We start from the raw sequence: 27922 nt of genomic DNA on the forward strand, positions 1-27922 counted from the left end.
CGTATTCGGCCTCCTCTCCCATATGCTGCAGCTCCCGGATCAACGATGCCTAGCCACTTTCTTACATGAGATGACTCGCCACCATGATACCTCTCCGAGCACGACACGCGCAGCGCACACAATGTGAGGACACCCAACGGCCCATCACTGATTTCTTCCAATCACAGGATACCTCTCCTCAGTCTAGCCGACGAGGCAGACGTGAGCGAGAGCCAAAGCCACGACAGCTGCGCCAGCGGACAAACTCACATCCGGATCCATGACATCTCGTCTCTGCTCTCTACCTGCCCCACCGGGGTTACCATTGCCCTCATCCACAAGACCACCCGCCGCCCCCGACGACCAAGCTCGACTAGGCCGCGTGACGCCAATCATCTATCGCAAGGTTTTTTCCGGCCTCCCATTTGACGGCCCCTCTATGATTGGTCTCTGACGATCACCACCTGCACATCTATATTGTATCTCCCCCCTCTGCCCCATTTTTAGTGCCCCCCCCTTCTTTTTTGTATCATCTGAAGGTAGACACATATTTTTTATATCATGACTAGACACACCGTCCTTCATAACCTCTTTTTTGTAGAAACGGTTGGCTGGCCTGTTTTGAGACCGCCACCGTTATGCTCATTGTATCAGTTATCTTTAGTCTCATAGACCTTCACGGTCTCCCGAAGACTTTAATAAACTTTTTCTTTCTTTCTTTCTTTCTTTTGCTCTAGTACTATAACCTTCTTTGCAATGGTTACATGATACTCTCTCCTACTCTAATATTTCTGTGTAGGAATGCACCCAATAGAAATTGACATTGCCTTTTTGTTGGCTGAAGCTTATTGCCATATTGATGGCTTCTGTGCCATCTAGCGCCTTTCTTTGAAAGGCAAGGAGGCAAGCACAAGAAAAGTATGAATCCTCCAAAATAAAAATAAAAATTGTCATAGATGCTTCAATCCATATGGTGGATGGATAAAAAACTGTCAGGAATTCAAACGAGAAACATATGTATGATACCTAGTCTTGAACCATGCATGCCAAAGGGATTGCATTAATGCAATGTATTTCCCCTCTTGCATTATTTAAAGATGATTACTGTATCACACAATTGTAGCAGGTTTGAATATCTTGAAATCGACACAAAAGAAGTGATTATTACAGTAAGACACACTTTTTGGTACCCCTCTATTCATGATATCGTGTGGATGAAGCTATGTGCTTATTCTATTAGTACAAAATGTATAAAATAATGATACCCACCTACTAGGAGTGATAGTGTAATGTCACTTTGAATGCAATCCAATTGAAATTTTAAAAAATACTTCTCTTTCCTCTCATCGGAGGTACAAACACTTCGGATCTGAAAACTTTAAAGGAACAATCAAGTATGAAGACTCTTGTTAAACCAAATATGATATATCTTGCTTTGTTGCTAGCCAAATTGTCTTTTGTTGTTGCATTCTTTCTTAGATATCAGCCTGCAAGTGCATCATTATTTTCTGGACATGTTCAGAAAAAATTCAGACACAAGCCGATGTCAAATGCAGCTTTAGGGGTATCAATTGTGCCTTGATCCATCCCTTATAGAACATACATTTTTCCTTGCCATTTGCCCAATAGCCGCTTGGTAAAAGGGTTTAGAATATTGAGGATTAAAGAGAAACTTATATACAGCCCCAGCCAACTATGGGAGAGGACTTGTATTTAATTGTGTGCAGATGTTAAAGATTTGATTGAGCCTCAGAGATATCTCATCTCCTTCGGGCATAGCCAGCAGCCACAGGCCTTCTCTGACGAGAGTTTGCAGACCTGCCAGTCCCTTCCCAGCTTCTGTGTACAGAACCTCTACCAACTGTCATGCTAGAGGGTGCCCAATTTATAGGCTGAGCTGTAGAACCCAGCGTTTCATCCTCTTCCCGATCATTATATTCTAACACAAGCCTCTTGATATCCTGCTTCTCTTCCAGCTCAGCTGCCTCTTTTTGCCTGGTACATTGGACTAGTGAAGAATCTCGAGGGATATATAGCTGCTTGGTCTGCTGCTTATTACCTTTCTTAACAAGCACACGAAAAGTGACATTATTTTCGCCATCTTGCTCATATGCTATTTCATCTCCACTCTCTATATCTGTTGTTCGACTATGGTCTTTTGACCCCTCAAACAGGTTCATAGGGATCATCATATTGAGTGTTGGGCGAGCCCGTATCTCCAACTTACGTGAGTCGATGCTCTCCTGCATAACTGCACGTAATTCACGGTCAAACTCAGCCTCTTCTGCAGGATCAATTTCCATGACTTTCTTCTGTTTAACTTTAACATGATCTTCCTCTTCAGAGACTACAGGCTCTCCTGTCTCTTCATCTTCATCTTCCTCATCCCCTTCATCGTCATGCTCCTGATATTTGTCTTCATCCAATTCCTCGTCCTCTTCTGGGTCCATACTGCCGCTTTCTGTGTCTGTTTCAGTTTCATTATCATGAAGTCCCACACCATTTTCACCTCCTGCAGCACCATTTTCCATCGCCTGCCTTTGTTCTGGCTGGCCTTCTCCATTGACTATAGAGCTAGATGCCTGAACAACACCTCCAGCGGCATGAGGATTTTGATAAATACTACCTTTTGTCTTCTCAAAATTCAGGTTTAGGTCTTGCTCTTCCAACTCCATTATGGCCAGGTTGGCTTCTTCAAAAGTAGAATAGCGGACCATTTTAGGTCGAAGTTCAGCAAAAAGGTCCTGAGAAAACTGTCTGTTAGGATTTACAGACATTACACAAATAGCATCTAAAAGACGTACATGAATGAGACACCGTACCTGAAGGTCAAACTCAATATCTAATGGAATTGCACCCTTGCTCAGCACATATCTTTGAAAATAGAGTAAAAAACGATCCAATCTTCGCTTTGATGAGCCACGATCAAAATAGTGACCACAAGTCTCCAACAATATGATAACCATTCTCAAACGGAAACAATCCTCTGGTGGGTCCAGTGCATCTTGCTGATTCATCAGATAACAGATTTACGAGCTCTGAGTAAATACTCTTTGCTAGAAAACATTTTTAAGGAAGAACAAAAGTCGTAACCAAAAAAAGAGGAATAAGCTCAACCCGAATCTTTTCTGCGATTACATATCAGAGAAAGTCAGAATTTTGATTTGTGCAGACACTAATTTTGCTAAACATGGGGTTGTCTAAAATATGTAGTCAGTGCTGACAAGCCTAGAAGCCACATGTACTGTGAAGGTTTTTTCTTTTATACTTGCGTTGTAGTAGGGATAGAAGGCCCACCTCGGGCAGTCTGATAGCTTAAAAGGCACACATCAGAGCGTAGGCATTTGAGCCCCTTGAGGGCTTCCCTGTAAGGCTCAAGACAAGGAGGGGATCCTCTGCAACAACTACATAGAGGAAGATCTGCGACCAGCAGGCAAGAGAGAAACAAGAAGAGGATCTGCACAGACAGAAATACAGAAAAATAGAGGCTGCTGCTGTAGAACATCAATCTGTGTAAAGACCTTGCAATGACTAACGACTTGTGCCGGTAACTGCAAGCAAAGAGACTGTTTCTGGAAATTGCAAACTGTGGCTAAATGAAAGTCTTCCGAGCAAATCCACGTATAGCAGCTTAAAGCAAAGCTGTAACCACAGTTGTACTGATGGTTTTCAACACTTTAAAACATCAGAAATGCTAAAGTAGCATCTAATGTATCATCAAACTCACAACATTGTCAGAACTGTCCAAAACAAAGACCAGAAGTTGGAGAGTGCCATTCTCACACCTCATAGCTCTATTCAAGGGGATTTTTATGCAGGAAGAAAGGCCTTATACCAAAGAAGGGCTACCAGCAAGGAGGGGCGCAATGTTGCGCCAGGTCGCCATAGCCAAGCTTGAGAAGACCGACTGGTTTTTCGGCGTTTTCTCCTCCATCTCTTGTCCAAACGAGCTCAGATTTCAACAGCAACTTGCCCTCAGTGTCATCCAGCACGGGCTCAGAGGAATTTGCAGATAGGTAAGTGCAGAGGCGGTATTGCGCGAAAGTTCGTCAAGGAGTCTGAGTGTTGGCGTTGCGCGTACAGTCGAAATTTCCCTAAATGCTTGCAACTGGAAGTTCTCCCGTACGTGAGGAGTCTGCAGCTCAAAGGGTTTGAGCAATGGTCATTTGTAGGCAGAGAATAGAGCTCTCAAAGATTTGGGAAAGAAGGAGGAAAATGGAGAAGATCAAGAAGCTTTGAGAATCTAGTAGTTTATGCTAGAGAAAGCATCTAATGCTAGGCTAGGCTAGATCTAGAACCTAAAGCTCTGATACCAAGTGTAGAATCCCGTAGAATAGAATAGATGCATCTTGCAAGAGGTGTGAGAGCACAATGAAAGCAATATGTTGTTCTCTATTGTGGAATGTGAGAGAGAGAACTCTCTCTTATAGAAAGGGGGAGAAGATAATACCTTCCCTACATAAGTGGCAATCAGCCCCTACATCAATGTGAAACAATCCCTACATCACTGGGATTGCCTTTGTCTTACATCATCACTTAGGTCACACACTAGACACATCATAGCACTTGATGTGCCTTTACAACACACACAAACACACATGTGACTCCCCTAGATGCACACATGCACCATAAAGCAAGCCCTTGATCATACTTATCCCAACAAAGTTGACGATACACCAATCATGACTCTGGATGGGATCTACTTCCACCTTTCATTGCCAAAGGGTATATACTAGTTTTCAATGCCAACTTAGCTCATTGGCCTTGAGAGCTCATACACAGATGCACCATATGCTAGCATGCATCAATCCACAGTGTTTAATTGCATACATGATACCTAGTTTAATTAAAAGACCGATATAGAGTAGTCATGCAATCAAGATACCCTACTGGTACTGTGGAAAGCTTGGCCTTTTTGCATCAGAGTGTCCGAAGAGAAAGATAGACATGGCCAAACATGGGTCTAAATCTAGTGGAAGAGACATTGCTTATGTAGCTACATCAAATTGGTAATGGTAAGAAAGCCCTAGCTATCTCTAAGTCAAACAAATTTGGTCAGGCTGATGAGTCAAGGATAATTGACTTGGGAGCCTCTGGTCATTTCACTCCGCATAAGGAGTGGTTCCCCATTGAGACAAAATTGATAATAACCATGTAGAACTCAAAAACTGGGGACTTCATGAAATCAAGGATATGGATAATATACTATCAGATGTCTCCGAAGAGACTATGGGTAACATACACAATGTTTAATTATGCTCCATCTTTGAGAAAAGCATTCTATCTATTGGTGCTATTCCTAGACTGAACAATTGATGAAAGAGAGTCTCCTTCAACACAAAGGTAGTGATGCCAAAATCATAGCCAAAGGAAATGAGGAATAAGGCATTCATAAATTAACATCATCTATATCAGACTTGCTGCCTCTGTCGGCTTGTGCCATGCTATGGTGGCGGAGGGGGACGTGGTCTCCTCGATCTCTTACCCCGTTGGGCTATGTTCAGAGTAACCCCTCACCTCGGACGGTCTCCTCTGAGGAAAGCTGTGATAGGACGGACCTCAATAGAGTGTGCTCTAGTCACTCTCCATGCTGCAGGTGGTCTCTACATCCCTCTCCGTAATCCAGGCTACCTGTATGTCAGCTATCTGCTCCACCTCCACCCCGATGTGTCCTGGAGCTGACTCAAATGCACGGAAGTCTGTGATGTGGCCTTGTGCTCTGTCAACCTCCTTGCCCTGTGGTCTAAACGCCTCATGCTGCTCTCTGATCTGTCGTAGTAGGATATCCCTGTGTCGGCGAATCTCAAGTAGATATAGCCCAATGTAAACCTGATCCTAGAAATGGATGAATCGTGAGAGTGGGCCGAAGCTGCTTCCCTCCTCGTAGAGACAATGGTATTGTCCAATGATCTCATAGTGGGCTACCATCATCATCATCAAGACATCAGGGTGATGAGGCAATGGAGGCATGAAATCGATGATAGAGTGCTGCCGGCTGATCACGGGTGTGGCCCTGTGACATCTCCTGGTCCTAGCTCTCCGCCTAACAAGGGCTACAGTAACCCCTGTCGGCCAGGCTCTGACTGTGAACAGAGAGGGAATATCCCCAAGTGTAATCTCCACGTCAACCCCCTGTCTGAGCTATCGAGGCCTAACTGCCTCATGAATGAAAACTGCCAAGCATCTCTGAAGACGTAGTAGAAACGCCCTAGGATCTCATAGTAAACATGACACTTAAAGATGAAGTTCTCCTCCGTCTCAACCTCTTGTATGTCACATAATGTGCATATGCGCCTCTCCTTGGGTAGGCCCTCTGCTCTGCCGCTCTCGATACGAAGTCTATGTGAAGAGACCCGAAACAGCCCAATAGAGATACTCAGTGAGTGGGGTAAGTGGATTTGCATGTATGCTGGTGGGTCAATGAAACCCTCCTCTATGATATGCAAGCAGTGATCCTTGTAGAAGCTGAGCTTCACTAGAAACTCGTCAGATCCGAAATGTGTGTAGCTGTAAAAGATTCTCACAGATAGCCATGGTAGTCTATTGTGCCCAGAAGTGTAATCCTCGTACTCCCTAACTCGATACAGATACGTGATATCCTGAAATGCGGCATCTAGCTATAATGGGGATGACCCAAACTCAGCCTGAATGATCTGGTGCGGAACGGATGGCTTACCGCGAATCATCCGCCATAGCATGAGAACCTGTAGCCACTCCACACGAGCCCACTCTATATCCGACAAGTCTGGTCCCCCAGCAAGGGCTGCCATACATCCCCGCTGGGCAGACCAAGGCGTCAAAAAGCAGCCCCTTGATCCGTGGATCTTGAAAGTGCAAACGGAAGCACTACCTCTCTAGTCTAACCAATGAAGCGTATCCCCTGCACAGGCGGGCTTGAACCACAAGTGGCATAGTGAAGATGGATCCAGAGAAGACAACCCCAAGATACGTGTATGACAAAACTATCTCAACAGGTGACCCATCAAACGTGAATTGCTCCTGGTGCATGACAATAGGAGATGTATTGAAGATCATAACCTTGGTTTTACCAAGGTTGACCTTCAAATCATGAGACACAAAAAAACTGTAGTGCGTCAAGGTGTCTCTGGAGGCCCTCTATTGAGGAAGACAAAGGTGCCACGTCATCTGCATACAGCAATATCCGGATCAACATGCCAACAACAGAGCATTCCTCCCCCCCCCCCAGTGTCTGCATTACTATCTCGAGCTCGTCAATGTAGAGGCCAAACAGGGTAGGTGATAAAGGACACCCTTGTTTGACCCCAATCGTGCTCATGATCTCGTCTACCCCAGACCCTACTCGGACTCTGCCTGAGACTCTCTTGTAAAGTGCCATGACAGCTAAAATGATCTCCTGGTCATAACCCAAATCCTGTAGGCACCAGCGGAGGCTGGCTCTCGGAACCGTATCAAATGCTTTGCGGACCATGGCTTTATGCATTAATTGAGGTCTAGAGGGACCAAGAGATAAACGGTCATATCCCAAACCAAGTATGTGAGTGAAATCGTGTAACGGTTTAGAATACGCACATGTACATATACACATACATGTGTGCATGTGTGTCAGTATATGTGAGTGTGTGTATGTGTGCACACTTTTTGGGTGAGTGTATGTACACACACACATGTATATGGTACATATACATATACCCACATACATGTATGTGTATATGTATACATCCTATACTTACGTTGGGGTCCTTTTCTCTAACCCAATTTTCACGATGCGACTTGAGTAGGAGGATACGCAGTGCTGCTAGACCTGAGCAGAGGATACGTCGTGCTTGCTAGACTTGAGTGGTAGTGCTTTCATTCTGATTTCCAAAATCCCCAGACCAAGTCTCTTCTCTTTAATTCTTTGGTCCACCCAATGGGTATGTATGGCAGGGGAAAAACCTATTAGATCTAAATTGGGCTCAAGTGGAGAGGCTTCAGGTTCTCTTGCTATCATTGATGATCCGAAGTAAGCCCTCAGTCTCGCATCATTTAGTCCTAGCTCAATTTGGAGTATCCCTACTACAGCTTGACACAGCATTTCACATTATCACATACCTTCACAACGTAAGAGATGATGGTCTTGTACCACAAGCCGACGTAGTCTACCATGGCTGGCCCTATCTTCATCCATGGCTTTGGTAGCTCAATTTGGAGTATCCCTACTACAGCTTGACACAGCATTTCACGTTATCACATACCTTCACAACGTAAGAGATGATGGTCTTGTACCACAAGCCGACGTAGTCTACCATGGCTGGCCCTATCTTCATCCATGGCTTTGGTAGCTGAGGGAGATCAGAGGTGTTGGTATGCATGCAGATCCAAATGGTTTGAGACTTTGGGGCTCCACATGGATAGATTACCTCCCTTTCAATATAGCGTTGAGGGACCCTCTATTCTACTCATAGATCACGAGGTGAACCAGTCTATTCGAGAGGATATCATGTAGCTACACAAATTCAGGACCTGGTTGGCACCCAACGAGCCTCATGTGAAGCTGAAATTCTACTGGAATCACTGCTTACGGATTTCAAAAGAGGGCTTCATTGACCCACCAAGATATACATGCTCATACCCAAAGAGGGTCGCATTTGTACCTTATGTGATCAACAAGGGATCAAGTCGGAGGAGCACTTCATTTCCAAATGTCCTATAAACTATGAGATCCGAGGTCGCTATCGCTTCTGAGCACTTTCTAGTTTCTTGCCTTACCCAAATCAACGATGCACTGCCACTTTCATTGATGAGGCCATTCAACATAGGGTGTATTTACTTGGGACATATTGACGAGATCACGGTATACAACCAGGGCACATAGGCGAGATCACGGTATACATCCACTTAGAGCATGATCATTGAGTTTTTCCAATCAAACTTCAAGGAGAGGGCGGACCTGGGGACTTGAGAGAGAGACATGGCAAACCCACCAACTAGTTGACACGCATATCAAATTGAGGGACCTTCCCTCCATGCTCACCAAATCGTAGGAACGATAGACGGGAGTGACAATGGCACGTGTCCGCATATAGAAGACCAAGTGGATCACACATATCGACCATTGTCAACAACCCATCACACGCTTCATGCTACAGCAGCCTCACACATCGCCAGGTTTCCACTTAGGCTTGCCCCCTCCGCCATCTTCCAAATGATCATAACAGTGATGCCACATCACAGCTCTCCATGGGATCAGAGAGATTTTTCTTATGTATTGGTCTCTCTATGATTATGGACATGTTGTATTCATATTGGATGTTGATGCCCGCTTAGAGGCTCCACCCTTTCATGTCATTGTATCAGGCTCTTTCAGTCTCATAGACCCTTCGGTCTTTTAAAGACTTTAAATTTACTCTCCAGGAGATAGGAGAAAGAGAGACTCAAATAGGAAGAGAAACAACAGAAGCAACTCACTATCGAGGATGTGAACAAGCATAACAACCACACTGGTCTACAAGTTGATAGCACTACTACACAAAAGACATCAAATAAAACCTATTCCCAAACAATTTCTAACATCTACATCAGCCTCTACATACACCGATCTCGAAGGGGACTGCAACACCACATTCGGGGATGGCAGCTTCAGCGACCTTGACCTCTACATCACCATCCTCGTCCCAAGCATCACTTTCCTCGTGACTGACATCCATTGCGTCACCCTTGGATGTGACGACACCACTATTTTTGGGTGTGAAAGTACAAGGGGCAGCACCAGATTTTGCAGCATCCTCGTCCTCATTGTCCAGACTAGGGGCAGCTCCCCTTAGTCCAACACACTATGCCCAACCACAGTTTGCCTCTTATCTCTCACCCTAACCCCTCACCCAGCCATCATTCCCTTCCTCAATCGGCCTCACCACGTCCACACTCTAGATGTCCCCTCATTTTTCTCTGCTCCCGTCATCCAATCCCCTTTCACACCACACCCATACATGCTCCATAGTCACACGATACCACAGGAGTCTTGGGACCATGTTCTCCTTGAGATACACCGCCTCCGCACACGAGAGACACAACACAAGCGTCTCATCCATAGCCTGAGCCACGAGAGGAGGTGGCAATCGCGATGGGCTAGTAGTTGAGACAGCTGAGGCACAAATAGCCACCATGCAGTCATCCATTGTGGAGACTTCGAGGTGGGTGGATGTCACCAAACAAGAGCCTGCGAGGCAATCATTTCATACACCCCGCTCCCCTATGTAGGGGGCCACCAAATGCTCATGGGGGACCTATCACAAACCGCTCCTCTCAGACTATTGTCCACTTCCCCTCCTTGCAAACATCATCCCATTGTTGTATGAGGGTACACCTCTCCTTCACCTATAGAGGCGTAAGGTCATCATCCAAGTACATCCGTAAGGTCATCATCCAAGTACATCCTTGGGTGAGCCCGCAAGGTTGATCGTCTATGCAGTACGGGCCTTGGTGTCTCAGAAGCCAATGATGAGAGGTTGCGCTCATTTGGGGTCCCGTCCTATCACCAGGCCCCCTCAATCCGATGCTCCCGAAATCCCAGTGTGAAAGTCACAGAGCCGATCACATAATCCATAGGCGTGGTATCTATGCGAGGTACTTTGGCTCTCTCCTACTACTCCAAGATGGTGGCTGGTACGTGACCCAAAAGTTAAGCTTGTGGCAGAGCTTCGAGGTTTCACAAAGTGGGACGGGCAGGCTTCCAAATAGATCATAGGACCATGGATCATATACTTACTCTCAAGAGAATTATCGAGGAGGCCAGAGCACGAAGATAGAGAGTTAATTCTTGCACGAAGATAGAGAGTTAATTCTTGCTTTATGGACGTTTGACACAGTGCCGAGGGCCCGACTCATCAAACGTCTACAAGAGTTGGAATAGACCAGGAGACCACTTCAGTAGTCATGGCACTTTATGAGAGAGTCTCAAGTCTGGTCCGGACAGGTGCAAGGTGGACAGAGGAGATCATGAGCACCATTGGGGTTCATTAGGTTGTCCATTGTCACCAATCTTGTTCCGCCTCTACATAGATGATCTTGAGACCTTTATTGGGATATCAGGAGGGGCTAGTTGTTCCCTGGGAGGTTCCTTGCTCTAGATTCTCCTCTACGCAAATGATGTGATCTTGCTTTCTTCCTTTGCAGTGGGTCTCCAGCAACACTTAGATGCACTCCATACCTTTTGGAGACGCATGATTTGAAGGTCAACCTTGGTAAAACCAAGGTCATGATCTTCAATATGTCACGGGCAGCCATATACATAGTTCACCTACGGAGGGCTGCCAATGGAGTTGGTTGCATCCTACACTTACTTGGGGGTCCTTTTCTCCAGCCCCATCTTCGGATGCGACCAGCACTACAGGCCCGATTGAGCCACTGGTATGCCGCACTAACCAGACTCGAGAGGCAATGTTTTCATTCTCACTTCGGACCCCTAGACAAAACCCTTCTCTTTGACTCTTTGGTCCGACCAACACGCATGTATGGCAGCCCTTGCTGGGGGCAAACCTATCAAAGACAAACAAGTCTTTAGTTGAGAGGCTTCAGGTTCTCATGCTTTCACGGATGATTTGCAATAAGCCCTCAATACCACATCAAATAGTCCTCGCTGAGTTCGGAGCATCCCCTCTATACCTCGATGCGGCGTTTTAGGCTTTCATGTATCTTTACCACATTATATAGTATGGCTCTTGCACCATAGGGCGACGTAGGCTTCCTTCAATGGCCTTGTTCTCCTCCATGGCACTGGTGGCAGAGGACGATCACAAGTGTTGGTATGCACGCACATGTAGATGGTTTGAGACCCTAGGGCTATATGGATTACACACGATGGCTTCATCGATCTATGATACACACGGATCCACCTCCGCCAGTCCTTGAGGATGTCAATCAGACAGTTCTGTGTGTCATCACGCCGCCTCCGCATTGAGAGTCGTCAGGCGAATCACATACCCAGAGAGGGCCGCATCTACAATCTATGCGATCACTGGGAGATCGAGTTAGAGTAGCACTTCACTTTCAGATGCCCCCATGGAGGTTAGTCCATGCAATGGTTTTGAAAACAAAGGCCATGGGAAAATAGAGCCTAAAGAATGAAATTTGTTTTATTGGCCATAATCAATCGTGGGCTTTCAAAGGGTGAAATCCAACGATTGGCTAAGGCCAGTAAAAAAAAAATCTTTTTAAGTCTTATGAGGGTCAATGGATTTGAAAAGAAGAAGAAAAATTTGCTGGGCTCAACCAATCGTGGGATTTTGCCTGACGAAAACCCACTATTGGTTGAGGCCAACAAAAAAATTTTGCTCTTTTTAGGTCCAGTGACCCTCATATTGCGTCAATCTCTTGATTTGTTTTTACTAGTCATAGCCAATTGCGGGCTTTTTCTTGGCAGAAGCGATCGATTAGCTGAGGCCAGTAAAAACATTTGTTCTTCTTATATTCTAATTTACTGACAATTGTGTAAGTCACATGCTATTAGTCGTGTCTCCAAAAGACTGAAAAACACCTACGCATATCCACTCCTGGCAATGGAAATGCCAGGGTCGGACTTAAATCTGACTAATGTCGGAAAAGGAAGAGATAATACAAAACATGCAAATAGCCGAGACTGTTAGAAATGACCCAACAGAGGGTACGCACAACGGAAGACTGATAGTAATGCCCAAGAGCTCACACAGTGTGGTGTGGGATGGAATCATAGACTTCTTAACTTATGTGCATAAAATAGATGTGCAGACTCATCAATAGACAATGAACCAGCCAGATAGAGAAACCACCAAAATAATATATTTCCGTCCAAAACTATGGACACAATACAAAAGAGATAGATCCATAGTCCCACCAATGGTGTGGTCCTCTGATCTTACCACAAGGTACTTAACTTATGTGCATAAAATAGATGTGCAGACTCATCAATAGACAATGAACCAGCCAGATAGAGAAACCACCAAAATAATATATTTCCGTCCAAAACTATGGACACAATACAAAAGAGATAGATCCATAGTCCCACCAATGGTGCGGTCCTCTGATCTTACCACAAGGTACTTCTCCTATCTGCTGGCTATCTCTAGACTCGAGCCCGCGTGCTCCACCTCGCGCTTCTGTAGACTTTCCGTCTAGTGTGTTCTTCTCCATCTTACTGCTTGTGAATCAACATAGGTGGGCAGCCCCTACCAAGCTTTGTCTGCAGCACACAGGTCCCCTTGTCCTCCTGAATGTAGGCCCCAAGATAGCTCTTCCACTGCTCCAACCTGCTTGTGAATGGCTTCTCCAGAAGGTATGATGATCACAACACCTTGCTGCCCTAGAAGACAGCCAAGGTCCAGCCTCTAGGGAACTCAGTCTGCAGCACACCTTCCACTCTCCTTCACCCCAGTGTGAGGCCCAAGGGAGTGGCTTCTGGCTGCTCCTGTCTGCTCCTTTCCTTGCTGACAGTTGGATGATAGAATGAGGCCCAAGGCCTCTGCTTTTATAGGGCTCAAGGCCCCCTTGAACCAACCGACCAGCCAGCCCTAAATGGGCCGACTGGCTGGTCTGCTAGGTTGGCTGGCCAACCGACCTGGTTGGCTCAGCCCAACCAGCCCTACAAGGGCCCTCTTGCTGGCCCATCTGTACCCACCTTGCCACGTGGCACTATGCCACTGGCCCAGGCCATATGCGCCCTATCGCGGGCCTTCCTGCAGACTCCAGCCTGCCCTGTTTGCAGCGCCATGGTTGCGCCTCTCTGCTGCAACATCCTTGCCTCCTGCCAGGCTATACCAGCCCCGTACATCCCATACCTTCTCCATACTGAAGCGCTGTCTGTCCTTGCTGGAAATCCCTGTGCAATCAGGCTGCTGCAGGTCCCTGATGTCCACGTGTCTGCCCCGTACATCAGGAGCTCCATGACTTGCCAGGTACCCTTTTTGCTAGTCCATTGGCCATGTCTGGATAGCTGCCCTCATGGCAGCCTGTGTGCTGCCCATGTGGCAGCCTTTACCTTTTGCTGTGTGCTGCCCACATGGCAGCTCATGTGCTGCCCGTGTGGCAGCCCCAATATCCCCTGGTCTACCTCGCCCATGCTCTCCTCATATGGGGGCTTACACATGGGGAGGTGACCTTTCCAACAGAGACAATCGTTTGTAGAGTAGAGACATTGCGTATAGTTTGTACTTCAGTAGATAGCAATAATGACCCTCATGCAAGGGGTGATGATCAGCTTATAACAACATTCGATGGTATTCTGACCTCAATCGGATACCAGTCAGAAACAGACAGTCCCAGAAATGATGCGGTGGATAAGGCCACTACTACTGGCTGTTAGGGACAGTTATAACTGTCCCTACAGGATGTGATTTGGGATGCCTACAGGGCTTGTTGTAATCTGCTTTCAGTGCAATAATTAATAAAGAAATACCGCAAGGGGCGCCAACTGATTTGGGGCCAATCAGTGTACTGTGTCTTTGAGCAGGAGCGTTCTAGCTCCCTTGTGTTTTGTTTTTGACATTTGAGAGTGATAGCCTAGTGAAACAGAAGACCAAGAGCATCTAAGTGTTGCTTGAGAGTATCTGACCCTTGATGCGTTACACTATACAATAGCATCTTTGGAATTATTTAAATTACCACCAAAGGTTGCTTCGAGGCCAGTCCATATTTGTTTGGCAGTCGAATTGATGCTGAATATTAGCAGAGAGATCGAGGCCAATAATCGCCGATGCACTCTCCTTTTCGTTGAGCTGCGCCGCATGTTGAGCTGTGTGGTTGCAGACTTGCTCAGATTCTTCAGTATGAGGAGGAGCTGCATCTTGGTCTTGCAAAGAGCAAATCCACTACCGGAAAACTTCTATATTGAGGTGCAATATTTTGTGATGCCAATAGATGCCATGTTGAAGTAAAAATTGATTATGTAAAAACTGGCAGAGAAGAGATCGTTTCCAGCAAAGGAAAAATGTGGACAGCAGGCTCTGAAGCGGGGCAGCTGTAGAAGGAGCAGCGAAATGCTTGTAGGGAGACAATCACGTCCAAAAAATATGGCAAAGGCTTTCACAAAGATGCTTTATCCTCCACAAATGTAATTAGCTACACAAGTAATCCCTTCAGAAATGGTGGCGAAATCAATACCCTGGGCAGGGCAGCTTGATAGCATCTTCAAAAAACAAAGCCTGGCTAGGATAGCAGAGCAGCCATGTCCTCATCAATGACCACTTCTAGGTAGCATTAGCTGCTCTCCACCTTTGCAGACTCCACGACTGTGATCGATGTCCAAGTTATGTGTCCCATTTTTGTAGATAGAAGAGTGTCACAAGCGAGGTATGACTGAAGGTAAAGACAATAGGCCTTGCAAAAGAAGCATCGCCATCACGAGCGCCCCAGCATGTAGCCCGTCACAAAAATTGAAGCACAATCAGAAGCGATGGACTACCAGCATGCAGCCTGTGATAAAATTTGACAAGGTTGACGGCAGATGAAGCTTGTCTTAGAATAGTGATGCATGAGCTTCTGAAGCAGAGTGTTGCTGAAATGATGAAGTGACAAACTGAATTGGGAAACCGCCATGGAGAGAGAGAGGTGTTGCACGAATCAACCATAATCGATTACTGTGGCAGAAGCCTCTAAATAGGCTGAGAATACAGGTGATTATATCACAGATGAGATCGTGGAGGAGCATCTCCAGATCCTATAATCACTTCAGGAATCTCTTCTCTAAATGATCACGCACACAACACACACACGAGGTCACATGGTCACACACAATACTAACACAGAAGACACATATCTAACAGGGCTTACTGCATTCATGTGATGAGGCTTTTCCCTTGCCTCTCTGACTGGCAATACAAGCTTATCCTGAACATACAACACTGACCTGCCTTGATTTGCTCTTCCTGCAAGAGCACAAAAACCAGTTCATGGAATGCGAGGGCATTTATTGTTCATCATAGAGGTAAAACTATGATAAGTTTCTGGCAATGCATTGACAACCGTCGGCACCAATGAACCCTCACTCATACTGGCTGACTGCTCTCTAAGGTCTTTAATTTTAGTAAGAAACTAATCTATAGAGTCTCCTTCTTGCAAATGTAAGAACTCAAGCTGCCTCCAAAAATATGCAACCCCCCGCTTCATTGCCCAAAGTAGTATAAACCTGCAAGTGCATCCCATACCTCCTTGGCAGCCTTGCATGATTGTATATGTGGGATAATATCCCTCTTCACTCACATTGCAATCAATGCATGTGCATTTGCATCTTTGCCACCCCATCGAGCTTGCTTTGGTGTAGGAGGTGCGGTGGAATCTGCTATCATACCGGATGCAGATTCACCCTCCAAAGCACTAGACTGGGTTGCTGGCACGACAAGGCATGTCTCAATGCCAGAAACCATGTTCTGAAAGCTCTGGCAAACAAGAATATGTATGACCATAATGGATAGTTGGTGCCATCGTACTTCTCCTCAGTAGAGAGCATCCAAAAGCATCATTGTTGGCCATCGTAAATGGTCGACAAAGTCTAAGTGCAAATGTCTGCCGAATCACCAAATCTGACTGCCAAAGCTAGACCACTGATTTGAAGCGAACCCTGAGTCTGTCTCAAGATAAGGTCAAATCTGAACAAGACAACCAAATTCCTCCCTGATGTGTAGGGACCCACTCTATGGGCCAAATGAGCCGTTACTCGGTAATGTGGCTCCTCTAACTTGAAGAGTAGATCAAAGTAGAGTGTCTGAGTATTGTATTTGACCTCATGATAAATAAGGTATGGTAAAGTCAAATTAGGGTTTCTACCTTTTAGGGTTGTAGTTTTTGTAGACTTCCTGTTGTGGTGCTAGTGAACTAGGGTGAGTAGCTTGGGGCACCTTTTACCGTTACTTTGGAGGTTTCCTCCCCAATGCATGTGCACACACCCTGATGTGTGTGTGTGTGGGGGGGGGGCGCACATACACCATTCTTGGTATCATTTGTACTGATTTTGCATAATCCATGTAATACATGTGCATCCAATCTCCATCTCCAACAATTGGTATCAGAGCATGGTGATCTTTGCTCCATGCCAAACATTGGTAAACTCACTCTTCATGGCAGACAATCATCTTGGCAACTCAATTGTAGCTCACCAACTTCCTTCTCATGGATCTGCCCATCAACTCAGCCTTGCCTATTCTGGCCCATTTCTGACTACGAACACCATTAAGCAGCTTCGGACTGTTTGGTGGAGATTTCTTGAAACAGGCCGCTGATTTCTACCTATTCAGGCTGTCACCTGTTCGTCACCTTATGTTGGAGCCTATTTCCTGCCTTGACCAGGCTCTTTGAGGTTGTCGCCTCCTTTGCTGCTCAGATCTACACAAGCTTGGCTTGATTCTATGCCGCCATGTGACAATTCACCATTCTTTGGTGGCCAAGTACTCGTTTTCTACCTGAACCTCAATTTGTTATTCATAAGAATCGTAAATGGGCCGCATTCTTTGTCCTGCCACACTGCATCTGCCTTGATTAGATCTGCAATTTCTTGCTCAACATTGATAGCCGAGTGTAAAGCATAGTTCATTACAAAGACACCCGTAGGAGGCTTGCTTCAACAAAAAAAGGAAACGCAGGCGAGAAAAGAGATGAGGGCAGTAAACCAGGAAGAGAAGGGAGGGAGGGCCCACCGGAGAAGGGGGGGGGGGGGGGGGGGGCGCTTTCTTTTGCCAAACGTTCTACAAATTTTGTTAAATACTTGTAAGAAATATCTCCTCTTTGTAGTAGGCTTTTATATGACCTAGGTTGATATGCTACTTTTAGTGACTGGAATTTCGTATTGATTCCATCTCCCAATTTTTCATAACTTTCATTTTTGGACAACAGTTGCATGCTATTATCATTTTGCTAAAATCGCCATACATCTACAGATTTGTCCTACTTTTAGGCATCTTAATGGATTATGCGCATGTTATATGAAAATCTGTAGAAACTAAAGCCACTTGCGATGACCCTCTTTATGTTCACATGTGGTGAGTTCAAGTTCAACCTTAACTGTAAGGAGGAGCAAGCAACAAGAGTTAGAGCCCAACTTTCTTGTACAACTACAACCGCTTCAAGCACCAAAATAAATATATAAAGAGTAATATGGAATCCATTGTGTAAATCACCAAATTTCAGGCAATAAACAATTGATTGTCTTACCTCAGATGTTCCATACCCAAAAAATATGATAAGATAAAGTGTATCAAATATCACACATGAATCAATAAGACGATAGTTGTAGAGCTCTCCAAGAAAGCGCATATGTGCAATGCGTTTCTGCTGCAAGCCATATTCGTTTTGCTCAAGACCCGCCCTTATTTCTTCTAGGACCTGAGCAAGCAAGACTATATTATTTTAGCGACCATTGAACATTAAACCCCATGTTCAAGGATGGTAAAAATTGACCCATGCAGTACAATATTGGAATTGCTGTGAGCCAAGAATATGAATTTGATAGCTTCCCAAGAAAGTATTATCAGTTGAAAGGGAGGGATTTCATACATACTCATTCCAAGAGGGATGACGACCACATCATCTAGAATTGGATTCAGCACAGTTTAAGAAAAGTACTTATAACATGTGGATCCATCCATGTGATGGCAACAATACATAACAATCAGCACCAATGCTAGTAACTCTAAACAGGAGAGTTGCATTGTTTCGAATGATTGAAGTTCCAAACTTTAAAATATTTTTCAAATCTAAACTCAGCATTTTATTTCAAAGTATATCATAGCAGTTATTATGATCAATAATGCATGTCATCTAATAATTGAAGCACAATAATATGATAGAATTTTAATGGAAGAGGCCAAGGAGACTACAAATGGGAAACATCAAGTGGGACCAATGACAATCTAAATGAAAAAACACCATACGATATCAAAATCTGCAAAGCAAGAACTACCTCATCAACAACTGCAACTGCAAAAGAATCATGGTAGCGGCTGAGCCCAGCAGTCAGAGATGCAATCAAATGCACTTGGCTGAACTTCCCTTTGTGGACCTTCATGAAACATTTCAAAATGTACCGTTCACAATCACTCCAAGGTAGCTTGCGAAGTTGTCGTAATACATGCTCTATAGAAGATTTGTCTAAATCTGCAAATAGTAGCTTTCGTATGTACTGCATACAATAAAAATCAGTCATTAATTTACTGTCCATACAACTCTTAGAAAGTACAAAATTTCAATGACAAGCCAGGCATCTATGAGCTTCATGTAGCCTGTGGACATACCTGATGCAGTGGTGGACGGACCTTCAGAATTCTAGCTGATCTCTCAGGCGGTTTGCATTGATAGTAAGCGTTTTCGACCATGGTGCTGTGACGTGCATCCAGATTCTTGACATTCTTGAGTCTCATAATAATCTCAAGCATGTTGCCCATTCTAATTGTTGTATCTGGAGAACGGTACAAAAAACGGCCACACGTCTCTAGCAAGTTGCAGGCCACATCAATATTATGGTGAGAAAAATCATCCAGGCAACACTGCAACAAAGACCCACATTAGATGTCTGGATGAGTAAGTATCATGTGGACTTTAAGTGATTAATGTACTCTTTTTGGCGGATCTGATTCATGACCCATTATTGCTAAAACAAGTCCTCGTATATGCATGTTGATCCACACACTCACATGCGCAACACACGTGCACCTAAGCATGCACGGTAATTTACCCTTACTCCTGAACTTGCTAAACATGCTTTAAAATTTTCATTCCTGAACATGAAACATGGAATCAAATTTTACAAAACCCAAGGCGGCTGCTGAGGCTGCTGGAAGCGAGGATTGAAGGCCAGATCTCAGTGCTGAGGCTTTGAGGCAGATCTGCAAGCTCAAGATCCTCTACAGCTCTTTCTTGCTCACCCTCCGCTCTCTATCTTCATTTCTCTCTTATCTTGATTGCTGGAAGTCACCTACATCCTGCGGGGAGCTTGGACAAAGGATAGGTGCGAGGAAAGAGCTCGCCCCTCTGCCACAGACAGCGGGAATTGGTTCCAGGTTCTGTTTTTTCTTGTTCTTTCTTGCTTTGCAGCTTTTTGGCACCAAGATGCAAGGGTGTTCTTTTGGTAGGCCTAAGGACAGTGTGGATGCATGTAATAGCCTTGAGGCTCCCTTAAGCTCAGTTTGCCAATGGTGTGGATGCCTGAATGCCTCTCAATTGGGTCAGATCAGAAGTGGATGCCTAAGTATGCCTTGCTAGTTGGAATTCTAGTGGTGCACCTAGATTGGATGCCTTGCAGACAGGTAGAGGATTTGCAGAGAGAAAAAGTGTAGGGTTGAACCCCTGTTGTAAAGCATTTCCACTCAGAAGCATTAAATAATATCGTAAGGGGCACCAAGGCATTAGGAGCCAGTGGGTGCACTATGTACTATTTTCATTGAGCAGGGGCATTCTAGCCTCACTTTGTTGTTGTTGAAGTTTGTTTCTAAGTTGTGTCAAGTGGTTGAAGCGACTGAAGCGTGCAATGTGGCTATTTATGAAGTTTATGATTGAGTAGAAGATCACTGCCCTTTTGTTTATTTAACGCTAGTTTCAGTGGTTCCATTGTCGGGGTAGTCGCCATCTTCCTACAGAGGTGAGCCCTAGTAGTGTTGGGTGAAATTTCAAGGACCTTGAGAAGCTAGACTAGGGGGCCGGCGAAACCCGTAAGCTCCTGCGAGCTTCCCCCTCCCCCTCCGTACCTCTACCTCCCCCTCCCTCGCCATCCCCGCTCACCTCCGCCTCACCCCCCCTCGCACCTCCGCTCACCCTCGCCACGCTCACCCCCCCCGCTCCGTCTCTCCCCCTTGCCCCTCCGCTCCACCCCTCCCCGCTTCCGCTCCACTCACACCCCCTCACCCCGCCTCACCCTCCCCGCCTCGCTCCGCCCCCCCTCGCCACGCACACCCCCCCCCGCTCCGTCTCTCCCCCTTGCCCCTCCGCTCCACCCCTCCCCGCTTCCGCTCCACTCACACCCTCCCGCTCCGCCCACCCCGCCCTCGCCCCCCGCCCTCGCCCCCTTTCGCCTCACCGCCCCCCCCTCCATTTCACCCCCGTCTCCCCTTCCCGCTCTCCGCCCCCCGCCCCCCCGCTCCACTTTTTTTTTTTTTTAACCCTTCCCCCCGTCCGCCTCTCGCCCCACTCCGCCTCTCCCCCGCCCCCGCTTCCGTTCCCGCCTCCTCTCCACCGCCCCCGATCCCCGCCCCACTCCTCCACCCCGCGCCATCTCCGCTTCCTGCCCCCCCCATCCCGCTTCCTCCGCCCCCCGCCCTCCATCCTTCCCGCCACACCCAAGCTCCACCCTCCCGCATCTACTCCCTCCCCTTTTTTTTGGGTGGCAGCCTTTTCCTCATCGGAAGCCTCGCAGTTTGTCTTGGCGGTATGGCGGCCCCTTGCCCGGAACCGGAGGCCCAGACGGACCCCCCCTCTCCAGATGCCTACCGCGTCATCCTGACAGAGCAACAATCATCTCGAGTTCAGGAGGTTGCCAATGACTTTGCCCTTACCTCTGTTTATGGCAGAGTCATTGGACATTCCCCCTCCAGATCAGCCATCAGGGACTGGCTCCAGTCCACCCTCATGCTAGAGGACGGCCATATTGAGGAGGTGGCCCTTATGGGAAGGGGCATCTTCTGGCTCAAACTCTCCAATGCGTTGCTGGCTCCCCCACGACTGTGGATGGAAAGATTGTCATGATAGTCCCGTGGTATCGCGGATTTAGCGCAGCGGATTTTGATGCTCGGTTCCGTATACCTCGTCATCCAGTGACGCTAGTTTTTCCAGGTCTTGCTGCTGAGCTACGGCCGATTGTCAGGGACCTGGGCTCCCACTTTGGCTGGGTTATGCACGATACTTTCGCCGATGCGGTGACTACGGCAGGAGCCCCCCGAGTCCGTGTGGCTGTGGCGGATCCTGCGACTCTCCCGACAGTGATCGAGATCGTGACAGATGCCGGCAGCATCACCCAGAGCATGGTAGTCACCGGACAGCCAGGGCAGTGTTTGAGGTGTCACGGCTTCGGGCACCTGGCGGCTGCTTGTCCACGCTTCGCCAGCTCTTCTCGACCCCCCCCCGCCCCCCCTCTCCGCTCCCTCCCCCCCCCCTCCGGGCAGCCACGCCAGGAGGAGCAGAGGCAGCCGGAGCCCGGACCAGAGTTAGCTGGCGGCTGGACTGAGGTTAGAAGGAAAAGGGGAAAGAACAAGAAGATTTCTGATAAAGGCAAAGAGGCTGAGGTTACCCAACCTGCAGCTGCACCTCGGAGACCTGACAGGCAGCCGCCCCAGGGACCTGGGAGAGCATCTTCTTCGACGGTAGCCCGCCCTCCACAGACTCAGGTCCCCCTCTCCTCCTCTCCCCAGCCTCTTCCCATTCAGCCCCAGGCCATCCCCCATCTGCACCCCATTTCTCCAGACCCGCAGCTTCAGCCCCCTCCTCGTCCTCCTCAGTCTTCTCCTACAACCAAAACTGAATTAAAAACTGTCCACAGCTCTCCCTTCTCCAAAGCTCTCCCTCTCTCTGGACAAACACTAGGGCCCAGGACAAATTGTCGGGCTGGACCCCCCCGAAGGTCTTTATTACTTTCAGAAAAACTGTTACAAAGATTCAGCAGGAAGCTGTCTCGTAAGTCTCTCTCCTCTCATACGTGAAAAGAAATCTTTCTTTACAAGGGCTTCAAACCCCATTCAAATTGGCAACATGCCACTTGTCTACAATCTAGACTAACTCTTATTACAAGCCACTTAGGGCTATTCTGGAGTCTTCCAGGCTCTCGGTCACACGAACCGCTTCCTAGGTGCTTGTCAGGCTCCATCTCGCTTAGGAAAATAATCCTTCCTAGTACCTGCAACAATTAATTAAAGCGCACCACCATGGTACCCATTAATTGTTAGCGCTTTGCATGCAAATAACACACTGTGGACTAATCCTAGTCACGGTGGGCGTCCCCACTGAACACATGTGCACATCTAAACAAATATATATATAATAAATATATATATATATATATATTCTCTGGTTGACCGAGGTCAACACTCTTGATTATAATTAAAGAGCTTCGACCAAAGGTCAAGGCGCCTTAATTATAGCCAAGTCTCTCCAACCGGAGTTGGCACATCTTGGTTAACCGGGGTTAACCCTCTTGGCGCATGCCAAGTCTTGTTGACCAAAGTCAACATTCTCTGACCGTAGTCAGGTTTACTTGACTGGAGTCAAGTATCTTTGACCGTAGTCAATCCTTTGACCATTAAAATAACTCTTTGACCGTAATTAACACATATAACATTCTTTAATTAAGATCAAATAAATGGTCAACTGTACTTTGACTTAGGATATTTACATTGTGGTGACATCCCCTCGGCTTCTATTCAGTTGACCTCAATTGAAAAGCTTCCTTGTAAACATCCAAAAGCTGTGGATGATCGGATAACATGTCTTCGTCCATCCACTTGGCATCTAATGCCGTATAATTCTTGAATTTTACAAGATACCTGTAAAATTCCTTACGCTGAGGGCCTTTACGTACAGTATGGTACACAATTTGCTCTGGCTGAAGGACTTCCTCCAGCTCATCCACTTCTGGTGGATCCTCTGATACTGGTTCTGTAGGCTCTGGTCCTTGAAATTTCTTGAGAAGACTCACATGAAATGCATTGTGAATCCTCCAATGCTCTGGCAATGCTAATCTGTATGCAACCTCATTTATTCTTTCTGTAACCCTGAAAGGGCCATAGTATCTGGGAGATAACTTTGCATACACTTTCTGTTTGCCTTTAAACTTGCGGAGCCTAGCTTTTTCAAACTTTAAAAGTACCCAGTCCCCTTCCTTGAGATCCAACTGTCTCCTATGTTTATCTGCAGCTCTTTTATGTTTCTCTTGAGACCTTTCAATTGCTGTCCGAACTTGGCTGTAAGCTGTCTGGAGGTCTCTTACAAACTGATCAGCTGCAAATATTTCATCTTTAGTCCTTAATATAGGTGGCAAAATCACCTTCCCATATATGACTTCAAAAGGGGCTTTCCCTGTAGAGCTATGTACTGTATTATTGTAAGCAAACTCTACTAAGGGTAGGTACTTTTCCCAGTCTGAACTTTGGTCACCCACGTAGCATTTCAGCATATCCAAAATGGTAGAATTTGCTACTTCACTTTGACCATCTGTCTGGGGATGGAAAGAAGAAGAAAAATTCAGATTCGTCCCCATGTTATCAAATAAAGCTCTCCAGAATAGACTGGTCATTCTGGGATCTCGATCACTAACAATGGACTTAGGCATACCATGATGTTTAAAGATCTGTGCCATAAACAACTTAGCCATATGATCTGCCTTTATGGTTTTGCGAACCGGAAGGAAATGAGCTTGCTTGCTGAATCTGTCTATGATAGTCCAAATCCCGTCATTCCCTGACTTTGATCTTGGCAAATCAAAAATAAAGTCCATTGTAATATTTTCCCATGGTGCCTGAGGCACGGGAAGAGGCATAAGTAGGCCAGGTGCCTTGTGTCTATCATATTTCATTTTCTGACACGTAAGGCATTCAGTAACAAACTGATGTATATCTTTGCGCATTCCTGGCCAAAAGAAATACCTCTCTAGTGCTAGAGTTGTTGCTGTAATTCCTCTGTGTCCAGCATAGGGAGGTGCATGGCATTCCTCCAAAATCTTTTTCCTCATCTCCTGGGTGATGCATAGGCAAGCATCTTTCATTAAATACCCATCTTTCAGGGAATAGTGACTGGTGGATTGCCCTTCTTGCATCTGCTGTAAAATTTCACCAAAATCAGAATCATGAGCATATTGTTCCCTCATGCCTTCCAGGTCCTGATGATAAGCAATAGTTACATTATTGACCTGGGGTCTTCGGGACAAGGCATCTGCCACTCTGTTCCGAATTCCTGGAGTATGGACAATCTGAAAATGATACATTGACAGCATGTTTGCCCATTTCATATGCTTCTCTGAAAGCTTGGTCTGAGTCAAAAAGTATTTCAGACATTGGTGATCTGTTTTAACAGTAAAATCTGCACCCAAAAGGTAATGTTTCCAGGTATGGATAGCATGAATTACAGCCAATAACTCTTTCTCATAGATTCCTAAATATCTTTCCGCATCCCGAAGTCGCCTGCTTTCATAAGCTACTACATGACCATTCTGATGCAATGCAGCCCCAACACATTCTCCACAAGCATCACAATCCACATCAAAAGACTGATACAGATCCGGAACTATCAGAATAGGCTCTGTAGTCAACTTTTCCTTGAGTGTATTGAATGCTTTCTTCTGTGATAATCCCCATGTGAAAGCTGCATTTTTCTTAGTGAGGTCATGTAATGGAGCTGCGATATCAGCAAAATGTCTGATAAATCTTCTGTAGTAAGAACACAAGCCTAAAAAGCTTCGAACTTCATGCACAGTTTTCAGCTCTGGCCATTCTTGAATGGCACGGATCTTCGCTGGATCCATTTGTATCCCATTCTTGGATATTATATGCCCCAGATAATGGATTTCTTCCAAGAAGAACTCACTTTTCTTGCTGTTTGCATAGAGCTGATGATTTCTCAGCTCTTGAAACACTATAGCAAGATGTTCTCTGTGGTCTTCATCTGTCTTAGAAAAAACTAAGATATCATCAAAGAAGGTACCGGTAAAATGCCTGTACTTCCGGAAGATGCGATCCATCATTCTGTTAAATGTGGCTGGAGCATTTGTCAATCCAAAAGGCATCACTAAGTATTCATACAACCCGAATGTTGTGCGGAATGCTGTCTTATGCACATCCTGAGGCTGTATCCTCACTTGGTGGTAGCCACTCTTCAAGTCTATCCTGCTGAAAACTGAAGCTCCATTTAGCTGATCCAAGACATCATCAATACGCGGAATAGGGAATCTATTCTTGATGGTCATTTTATTCAGTGCGCGATAATCGACGCACATACGGAATGAACCATCTTTCTTCTGTACTAACAGTACAGGGGAACAAAAAGGAGACGAGCTGGGCTGAATCAAGCCTTTGGACAGCAAGTCCTGTACTTGAGCCATAATCTCCTCTCTCTGAGTCGCACTGACTCTGTAAGGGGGTCTGTTTGGTGGTTCACTACCAGGCATTAACTCTATCTGATGATCTTCTGGTCTCTCTGGGGGTAACTCCCCTGGCAAAACATCAGAAAAGCAATCTTTAAAGTTTACCAAAAACTGAAACTTATCTTTGTCTGCATCATTCATTTCAGCATGCATATCAGTCTCTTTTTCTTTTACAAAAACCATGTACGCAGAAATTGCAGACTTTATTGCTTTACCGCATGAAACATCAGATACAATGGGGATAGTGTCCCCTTTATTCCTGGCAATTACACGCTGATTTTTCCCCCTATGTACAAATTCCAGCACTCTTTCAGGAAGAGTCAACTTCACTGCCTTGCTGTGAAACCAAGGCATCCCCAAAACTACATCATAATGTTTCAGTGGAGAAATGAAGAAGTCTTCCTGATCCATATAACTCTGAATATGAAGACGGAGCTTCCCTATCAAGGGAGTAACTGGCACAGGATTCCCACAAAACATTTGATCGGCATCCAAAGCCCTGCCTAGCTCTTCCGTCTTTATTCCCAGCCTCAGGGCTAGATCCTCTGATATGAAATTATCAGTAGCCCCTGGATCAAATAAAATCAGCGCTTGCTGGTCTCTAACTTTGCCCCATGATAGCAGCAATTCTCGTTCTTCTGGGTTCAAAGCATGACCCAGTATATCAGGAATACCCCCCGCCATTGGCTTTTGCGGTCCTCGTGGCTTCTCTGCCTCTTTTCCCTTCGATGATGAAGGCTTTTCTGGGCACTGGGCAGCCACATGCCCCTCTTTACCGCACCTGAAGCATTTCCCATCTCTACGGAATTCCGCTATCTGTTCAGGGGTAAAAGTAGATTTGCCTTTATAGGTCTTTGAGAACTGAGTACCCCTCGGCTTCTGAGACTGAAACCCTTTCTTTTCAGCCTTAGGGGACTCTTTCTTTTCTGATTTTTGAAAATCAGATTTCTTTTTATCAGCACGTCCTGCATGTAAGGATGGCACTGTAGATGGATCTTGTAGCGGTACAAGACTCGCTACTGAGGCTGAATGCATAAGATCTTGAATATTCTTTGCCCCCAAAGCATTCACTACTGCCTGAATTCTTGGAGTGAGACCTGCTCTGTACTTCCTCATCTGGGTACCTTTGGAGATCTTTTTGAACGGTGCAACCTGCAAATAAGCATCCCAGAACTTTTGGTTGTACCCATCCACTGTATCTCCTGCATCCATGTGCAAGCTGTCCCAGTCTTGAAGAACATGGTCTCTGAACTGTTTAGGCATGAACTGCTGGTAGAAGGCTTTCTTGAAGCCCTTCCACTTTCTTGGGGCTGACCCATCTGTAGTCAGTGCACTCCACCATGCACTAGCCGTTGCTGTTAAGTGTAAGCTGACCATTCTTAATTTGGAGGATTCTGAAAATTTCTCTGTACCAAATGCAGCATCAAACTGTCTGATAAACTGCAATGCTTTGTCTGTATGACCATACTGTCCATTGTAGGTCATAAACTTGACAGATTTTCCTCCCTCTTTAAATTCCTTGGTCGCTTTGGAAGACTTTCTCTTCCCAGACTTCTCATGTTTCCTTCTTTTCCTGGATGGTTTATCTGATAAGGAAGAAGAAGACACAGAAGTCGAACTCGAGGTAGACGGTGATGGACTAGGAGATCGGTGACGATGCCTCGATCTCTTTTTACTATGGGACCGTCTCCTATGAGATCTACGAGATCTCTCTCTCTCAGACTGTACACGGGAGTGTGCCTCTGGCATTGGCACGTCATATACTGGATCAAGCATAGCCTCTGCTGGAAACAAATGCTGAGCCCTGGGATCCCTTTTAAGATTTTCCAGCTCTTGTATACGAGTGCGTACCATTTGTTCAAATTCTTGTTGAGTTTGTGGCACATTCCTCTGTCTTGGATGCTC

The 27922-nt window shown here is 46.0% G+C and overlaps 1 protein-coding gene across 1 annotated transcript in view; it reads right to left on the reverse strand.

Moving 5' to 3' along the window:
• Positions 1-1174: 1174 nt before the first annotated feature.
• LOC147879588 (regulator of nonsense transcripts UPF2) overlaps positions 1175-27922 on the reverse strand; it is a 96075-nt gene continuing 69327 nt past the window's right edge. Inside the window, exons 13-17 of the mRNA XM_087371512.1 lie at positions 19194-19445; positions 18863-19081; positions 18115-18285; positions 2802-2987; positions 1175-2723 (exon numbers count right to left, since the gene is read on the reverse strand). Of these exons, the coding sequence (XP_087227638.1) occupies positions 1740-2723; positions 2802-2987; positions 18115-18285; positions 18863-19081; positions 19194-19445 (1812 nt within the window). The 3' untranslated portion in view covers positions 1175-1739. The remainder of the gene's footprint in view (positions 2724-2801; positions 2988-18114; positions 18286-18862; positions 19082-19193; positions 19446-27922) is intronic.

Source organism: Dipteris shenzhenensis, chromosome 33 (genome assembly GCF_047967505.1).
Source record: "Dipteris shenzhenensis isolate YYH24624 ecotype China chromosome 33, Dip_SZ_1.0, whole genome shotgun sequence".
Lineage (NCBI taxonomy): Eukaryota > Viridiplantae > Streptophyta > Polypodiopsida > Gleicheniales > Dipteridaceae > Dipteris > Dipteris shenzhenensis.